The 8203-nt window shown below is 40.1% G+C and overlaps 1 protein-coding gene across 3 annotated transcripts; it reads left to right on the forward strand.

Annotated features, from left to right (window-relative positions):
• The first annotated feature begins 201 nt into the window (after positions 1–201).
• On the forward strand, positions 202–6747 carry LOC104959802 (uncharacterized). Of its 3 annotated transcripts, none has more exons than XM_010787711.1 (7): positions 202–219; positions 967–1213; positions 1614–1805; positions 2726–2895; positions 3955–4104; positions 5815–5987; positions 6065–6747. In XM_010787711.1, exons 2-7 carry the CDS (start codon positions 1028–1030, stop codon positions 6466–6468), a joined length of 1275 nt encoding a protein of 424 aa, XP_010786013.1. In that variant the 5' UTR covers positions 202–219; positions 967–1027; the 3' UTR covers positions 6469–6747. The 3 variants fall into 3 exon arrangements, with proteins under 3 accessions (XP_010786013.1, XP_010786012.1, XP_010786014.1); XM_010787710.1 differs by lacking the exon at positions 202–219 and adding an exon at positions 229–329; XM_010787712.1 differs by lacking the exon at positions 202–219 and adding an exon at positions 229–329 and having other exon boundaries at positions 2729–2895.
• The last annotated feature ends 1456 nt before the right edge of the window (positions 6748–8203 follow it).

Below are 8203 nucleotides of genomic sequence, written 5' to 3' on the forward strand. Positions count from 1 at the left end.
CTCTCATATGGAGATTACTGGGACAAACCCCTAACAGAATGACAGACTTGGCTTTGAATACATGACCAACTGTCCCCAGCATTTACAGCAGTGGCATTTCCTGGCTCTGCAGATAGGGGGAGCTCTAGTTTAGTGCTGAGTTACTTTCTGCTGCGGTGTTGTCTTGGATAATCTCTTTACTGCAGCAGGAGAGGAGGAAGAGGAAGAGGAGGAAGAGAGGTGAAGAGAGTATGCCCAAAACACAACTGACTGTTAGTAGATAGGGGAGATAAGATGTGACTGAAATGCTGCTGGTACCTTCATTTGAAATGTTAGGGAGCTATTTGGAGGTATTTGGCGGTATTATGTCTAACTGATATGAGTGGTATTTCTTAAATATCTACTTTTGCTTTGGTCTTGAGTTGAAGTTCACATTCACAACTTCTGTTCAAAGTACTCATAGTAGTACACATGATGACTAGGCTTAATGTTATATGTCTTTTAGTATTTTCACAGGTTAATCAATGCTGAAGTATTATTTGTACACTAAATTGCCTTCACTTTTTTATTTAAATGTGTGTTTTTTGTGACAATGTCAGTGTTTTCTTTTGCCTGTTGCCCGGCCATTTTCCTATTAGGTTGTTTAAACTGCACATTTGTTTTAATGCAGGACAAGGCTGCTTAGCAGAGAGGGACGGCTCTGTGAATATAGCTTTTGTTCACGTCTTAAATCTTGTTTATATCCTAGCTAATAATCTAATCTTAAAAATGTTTTTCTTTATTTTTGACTTGTTTAAAGACATTAACAACTTCAAACCCTTAAGATTATAGTATATGATGTTTAAAAAAAATAATAATAAGAGACTGTACTTACTGTTTTGTTATCTATGTGATTCACTATTGGCACAGGTTATTTAATGTGGAATAATTGTCTTTTACTATTTTACCTGCAATTTAGGATTTCCTTTCTTCTTCCTTCTTCCCCAGATGCTGCCATCATTTTGAATTATTTACTGATTTGTCCACACACACACAAACAAACACCACCATGGGCCAACTGTTCTCATCAGAAGAAGAGCTTTCTCGGGTGAAGGATGCGGTGGGTTTCGTCCTCTACGACGCCATGTTGGAAGGCGGCGCTGTACCTGACCTCGGAGTCGTCCACCCTCTCCTCTTATCCAATCACGGAGAGAGCTTTGACTCCCGGGCCGGCCTCCAGGCACAACTAAAACAGGTATATAACAATTCAAAGGAAAAGTGTGACAGTATTTATGGGGGATAATATTGCTGTTTATGAGCAAAACTGACTAGAAACATGAGATGATGATGTTCCCTCTGAAAAAGGCTGAGAGGGTGAACTGCTTTTTTAGTTTTTTTTTTATCTGTTGAGTCATGCAGAGCAGATGGAGTTGAACAGGCTGGGAAGGAAAGATGTGGTTGCCTTGAGTTAGTTAAGAAAGAGTGGTTGTGCAAAATGAAACACCACTCAGTATTCGAAAAGTAGCCGTAGAGAGGTTGCAGATCAATACCATGATGATAAAATGCAGTGCAAAGTTGTTCTTAAAAAAAGAGAGTATATCTTGTTTTGTGACGTATGGTAAGAAGCACATTTCTGTTTACTTCTTCTCACCCAGCTACAGGGCGACATTGGGAAAAGGGCGCCGACCTACCTGAAGGATCTGATTGGCCGACTGTCGTCCTTCTCTGATGAACCACGCCTGGCCGGCCTGGTGGGATTGGTGGTTACCATGGTGATGGATATGGCCTACACATCGAAACAGTCATCAGCTGTGAAAGTGAAGTCAGCGGGGTCGTCATCAGGCCAGGTAAACACATCCACTGAGACTTTTAAGACAACTGTTTAAACAAGTTTACTTATGATGAGTACTTTACTTACTCAATCTGTTTTTTCACATACCCTGGGTGTTTCTCAATGTCGGGGACGGGAGGCTTGCTTGGTAGAACATGTCCCTCCAAGTCAGGTCCTTCAAAAGCGAGGCAAGAATCCTTCCTAGCCTCGGAAAACGAAGAATGGTGGAACAGGCTAACAGGTGTGCGTCATATCATATGCGAGGCCCCGCCTTAAATGGAGCGCGATTTCAGCAAAAGATTTGGAAATTGGTCCGTGCGCAAAGCATTGTGGGGATTTTAAGACCGCGGAGTCTACACAGGTGCAGCCTCGAAATGTCCCGCAACGAAGTACGCCGGCCTCGGTAGAATTCCAAGTATGCTGGACATTGGAACAGTCCTTAGTCGGGACTCGATGACGTAGCATCCTTGAAATAGTGGCTCTGGAGCATCCTTCCTCGACATTGAGAAACACCCCCTGTACAATTTGCAAAGATTTTACTCACACTTCCTTACTGCATTTAAATGTTAAATATTAATTAAAAAAACCTAATTTGCACACTTTGATATTGCATATTGTGTCCTATGTTTACATTATTTTATTAGTAGATTGCTCCATTATAGTGTATTCTTACTTACTCTGTATATTTATATATAGGGACACGGAAAGTCTACGAGAGTTATGAACCCCCTGATCCAAATATAAAGATTGTTGCAAAAAGTTTGTATTTCTTGTGTCATATGTTTTTATTATTGTATTAGTAGATTGTTCTATTATAGTGTATCCTAACTTATTCTGTATATTTATATATAGGGACAAACACGAAGTCTAGGAGAGTTTTGAAACCGAATATAAAGATTGTTGCAAAAAGTCACCATGTCCATTGTCTCCCTCCAGCAGAGGGTCTGGGAGCTGCAGGAGGTGATGGAGGAGTACCTGAAGCGCTGCAGGATCAACCTGAGTGACAAAAGCAAACTGATCCAGGACTCTGTGAGACTTGAAGCTCAGCTCAGCCTCACCCTCACCCAGCTGAAGACCTCCCTGCTGGGGGGAGACTGTGACTCCAGGTGAGAGATTAAAATAGCTGTGAGTAGGGCTGCTCAATTAATCGTATGTTAATCGCAATTACGATTATGGCTTGCAACGATTACAAAAACAACTTAATCGAAATAAAACGATTATATTTTATTATTATTATTATCTTTTTTTTTTTTATTGGTTTTTCAGTTGAATTATACTTAAAGTTCAGGGTAATCAACTGTTAAAAACATACTGTTCATATTTTTTTCTCCAATAAATTGATGTTTTCAAAGTAAATGGATAATCGTTTTTAATAATCGTGATATCAATTATTGACCCAAATAATCGAGATTATGATTTTTGCCATAATCGAGCAGCCCTAGCTGTGAGCACAGAGGAGTAGAGAATAACAGAGGAGCAGGAAACAGTTGCTAAGGGTTTAATGCCACACAGGATAGAGCAGTGGTTCCTATCCTTTTCTAAAGTGCCTACTTTTTGTCATTGATTAAACTGAAGTACCCCTGAGTAAATGACATATGTTATGGATATTCTTTATCATATTCTATGCATAACAATAACGGCAAAACTGATAACATGTACAATTAACCCAAATAGTGAACACAATATCTGCAAAATGTTTGTGTAAGATGTCTCTGAAAATGTATTTTGAGTTAAATCTAAATCTGGTTTATATAAATAGATGGTCAAAATAAAAAAATATTATGTTGGTATAAAATCCTGATATATATGCCAACTGTACATATACGTTAAACACACATTCAAATCAAGAAGGCCTTGTTATCGCCCATGATGTTCTTCAGGACCAGCCCCAGCTTGGTATTAGCTGCATTGTGTAAAGTAGAAAGAGAGCAAAGAGTTATTCAAGGATTCAAGGATTCAAGGCTTTTATTGTCATGTGTGCATAGTTACAGTGTAGTTATGACAATGAAAATCTTATGTCACAAGCTCCTCCAACAGTGCAACACAATAAAGCAGATAATAGTGCAAGTAAGTAAAATAAAATAGAATATAATCTAAATAGTGGTCCATGTGTTAAAGAACAGTAATGCTGAGGGGTGTTTTGTTCTTACTGTCTGATCCTCCAGGTCTCTGAAGCACTGGGCCAGCGGAGCAGCGTTTCATACCCAGATGTTGGTGCACCTGGCCGGCTTCGAGGGGCAGGCTGAGCCCCGGGCTGCCAGGGCCGCTCTGGAGCAATACAAGGAGGACCTCACACAGATCATACCTGCGTACAGGTAATACAGCGGTGGGGGTGCTCTAAGGTTGGTGTGGTACTGGCTCTGTGCCTCATTTATTTGCTCATTTGGTTGACTAACAAGGCAACACAGTTATAAGTTAAAGAAGTTATAAGTTGGGAATCTGTTGGTTGAAAAACGTGATAAATTGGGTTGCACATTTTGATTATATTTTTTTATACCAGTTTTCTCTGAGATGTTGTCGTCTAAACTGGCAACTTGGTTGGAGGATTCAAGTCATTGACTCCACATTCTTTTCTGTATATTGGCAATCTTTCCAGTTTAAAAAACGACTTAAAATGTATTATTTTATTATTTATTATAAATACATACCTACTATTATTATTTATTACATTATAGATTTAATTTTTATACTCCTGGAAATAATTACTGCACTTTATTCATTATTCCTAAGTATGTATGCTGTGTTTATTTTTTGTCTTATGTTGTGATCATACTTGCCAACCCTCCCGATTTTCGCGGGAGACTCCCGATTTCATAGCCCCCTCCCGGTTTCCTCCCGGGTCATATTTCTCCCGCATTTCTCCCGATTTCTGACAAAATCAGATTTACTCAGGACTGTTTCCACTCTGACTTTAATACAGCTGGCTACACCATTGTTTGGTTTCCATGGTAGCGCGTCTCTTTAGTAGCGCGCGCAACTGACAGTCTGAGAGGGTGAGGAAGATAGCCACAGAAAACAGAACAAGAATCGACAACTCAACCCTCTGCTCACTCCTTTCCTGGCAAATACAGGTCCAGCCCACACATATGCTCCATCAAGGATGGTGCTACAGGCCGCAAAGCAGTGCACTTACAACTACAATAATACGCGGTGGTTTTGAAATGCTCCCGATTTCTGAGGTCTCAGGGTTGGCAAGTATGGTTGTGATGTTTTTTGTTTTGATGGCACCCTTGAAGGGAGAAGCATTTATTATCTCATTGTACATGTATAATGACATTAAACGATTCTATTCTATTCTATTATTAATTATATTCTTTTAAATAATAAAAAAAAATATTTGGGTAACAACAAGTGAAGTTACAAAAGTCATTCCCAGTGCCATGGAGTCAGTCTACTTTAAACTCTTGATATTTGTGGTACAGCTGTAGACTGTAGGTGGACAACCAATGCAAAAAGTCTGCACAACATATGATACAACGAAACACACTGAAGATTTTGAGACCCTATTATTAGACAGGGAAACACACAGCACTTCAGTTCAGAAGCAGGAGCCTAATAACGCGACTGACAGTGGAAACCGCAGCCACACAGAACCTGCCGTCTAGCATGAGACAAGCTTTCCAGCCTGCTCCCAATATGACAGCAGAAACACACAACACATCTCACTGTCAGAAAAGTCCAGCCTTTACCTTTCAGCTTACATTTGGAGTCGCTGTTTAGAGTAAAAAATATCCAGCCAGACAGGAAATAGCTGCAATCAATACAGCATCAACAGCAACATGGAAATAAAACATGAAAGTCAAAGCTAATTATTTGTCTTTCATCAATAGATGTTAACCACCAGACAGCCTCTCCCCCATTAGCAACCTTTCATCACTGTAATTTCTGAAATAATATATCCAGGTTTCTGCATAAATTAATGATTTAAAAATCCACTGATCCATTTATCAGTTTTTTTTAAAATGTGATAAAAGGTTCGAAATATTTTTGTGATCCTCTCACCCACCCCAATCTCTTCACTGTAGGCATTATAAGTCTAATATGGTGTGTGTGGTGAAATGTCGAGGGAGTCTTCTGGCGTCATGTGACCCCCACAGCGAGGAGCCAGAGGAGGGATCCATGACGGGACTCACGGTGACGGACAGAGAGACAGGAAAGAGTGTCACCCTCTCTCTATCCACCATGAAGGAAGAGACAGGTAGAGTTTTTTGAAATTATAAAAAAACAGACGTCTCAGTCAAGTTGCATTTAACTGATCTAAATTTAACTTAACAGGGAGAAGAATGAGAGTCTCTGGGACTGACGCCACCCCTGTGCCAACTGTGCCCTCCTCCTCCATTAACCTGGACCTTATCACCTCAGATCAATACGCCCAGGCATACCTGCACCATCTGTTCTCTGATAAGGGACCTCTGGCAGAGCTAGAGGACTACTTTATCAAGGCTAGTGCCAATCTGAGAACACTGAGAACTGAACCAGGATGTATAAACAACAAAGGCGTGGGAAATGAGATAAAAGAAAGTGATGGAGTGCATGTTGGAGACCAGGCGCAGGGCAGTGATGGAGAACAGAGAGTGGACAGGAGAGGACGACGAGAGGAGGAGTGTGAGCAGAGAGGTGAAGGTTTGCAACTGAGTATTGTGGAGACGCAGCCGAATGAGAGACCCAATCACAGTTAAAACAATTACATGAAGGCCATGACCCGACAGTAGCAACCAAACCTCGTTTATTTAACAGAAACATTATAGTTAACTTAGAAACAAGAGTTTTGTTATGTTTTTTCACATGTATGTATTCAGAGAGCATAACTGACTGCTGGGTATAAGCTGAATAGTACTTCTTCTTATTTATATGGAACAAAATTGGCCAAATATAAACTTTGGGTTTCACTGTTATTTATAAAAGTGTGTTTCACAAAGGCGTTTCAATTTCAATAAATGTCGACAAGTCATAAAAAAGTGTTGGCCTGATTACTATAACATTTGCTTGATACCAAAACACAAATTAATATGTAAAAATGTTACAAAAACTGAAACAAGAACCCTACTAATGTACTAGCAGAGCCAAAGCAACCAAGATGTGCATATTGTATTCAGGGCCGGCCCTTGGCACTGACGAACAAGGCGGTCGCCTAGGGCGTCAGATCTGGAGGGGTTATGTATATAACCAACATGTCAATACATTTCAGTTTTTGTAGTGTATTGGTCTTTGGTAGAGATTTTTTATTTATTCTTTATATATTCTATTGTGTATTGCTTGGATGGGGGGGGGCACCAAATCATAATCTCGCCTAGGGCACCAAAATGTCTAGGGCCGGCCCTGATTGTATTGTTCGCCCTGCAAGTTTACATCACAATTCAGCAGCATAATAAAGAGAACTACCAGGCAATCATCTGTGCACACACCATATAAGGAACTTCCTACAAAGACTCAAAAGAAAGGCTAACTAATGGCTGGAGTTTACGGTAATTCCAGATTTGAAAAAGGGCACCGATCAATGAGTCAAATTAAAAGTCTAGCCGAAACATCAAAGCGTGTACTGTCGATGAGTCACAGAAGCACTTCTTGCCTGAATATGGGGGATATATTGATGCCCCCAGTGCCAATCTACACAAATGCACAAAACTCAGCCTGCAACGGAGAAGATAACATGCAACATCATTCATTCTTCCCAGAGGGTTCTCTTATAAATTGTAATTCCATATTTGTACATACATGATGAAATCAGATGCATATTACAAGGTCTGTTGTCACAATTCTGCAATCGTGTAGCTTAAAAAATAAATGTCTCTGGTTTCTCTACATATTTCAGTTTTGAGCCTGCTTAAAGGGGACCTATCATGCAAAATTCACTTTGTGATGTCTTTTATACATAAATATGTGTCCCCGGTGTGTCGGGGAACTCACGCAGCGTCAGAAAATAAAACCCTTTCTCTTTTCCTCCATACACAAATCTTTTAAAAACGGGGGTACAACGAGCGGATACAGAATTGCTGGCATTACGTAATTTCGGATGGTGGACCCACAGAGAGTTGCTATCAGAAACAATGCCTGACGTGTTTTGGACGTAATCTCGTCTTTGTTTACATTAGCAAGCCTCGCTAACACTCAGAGCTAACCTGTACTGTGTAGAAAAAGCAATGTGTTTACAAAGCAGGAAATAACTCCCCTTGTGATAAACCCGCAAGAGAAAAAGCAGTTGAGCTCCATACTGTTTCAGGAATAATCCTTGATGTGGTTTAGAACAGGATGGCGTTTTATCACAGTAGAATTTAACTTTATCTCCGGTAGAATTCTGATCAGGCATTAGCTCCGCCTCCTCTTTTTATTTATTTTTAAAGCTAAGGACCCAAATCTGCGTTTCTCTAACAGGGCTGAAAAGAGGAGTATGAACAGTATGAGGCATGGCTACAA

This window comes from Notothenia coriiceps, unplaced genomic scaffold (assembly GCF_000735185.1).
Source record: "Notothenia coriiceps isolate Sejong01 unplaced genomic scaffold, NC01 NC01_scaffold00031072, whole genome shotgun sequence".
NCBI lineage: Eukaryota > Metazoa > Chordata > Actinopteri > Perciformes > Nototheniidae > Notothenia > Notothenia coriiceps.

Bases quoted from the DNA above. Each gene is read 5' to 3' on its own strand.
- LOC104959802 (XM_010787711.1), top strand. From the start codon at position 1,028: ATGGGCCAACTGTTCTCATCAGAAGAAGAGCTTTCTCGGGTGAAGGAT. The intron at 1,806-2,725 runs GTAAACACATCC...GTCTCCCTCCAG, and splicing joins CGGGGTCGTCATCAGGCCAG to CAGAGGGTCTGGGAGCTGCA. The intron at 4,105-5,814 runs GTAATACAGCGG...TCTTCACTGTAG, and splicing joins CAGATCATACCTGCGTACAG to GCATTATAAGTCTAATATGG.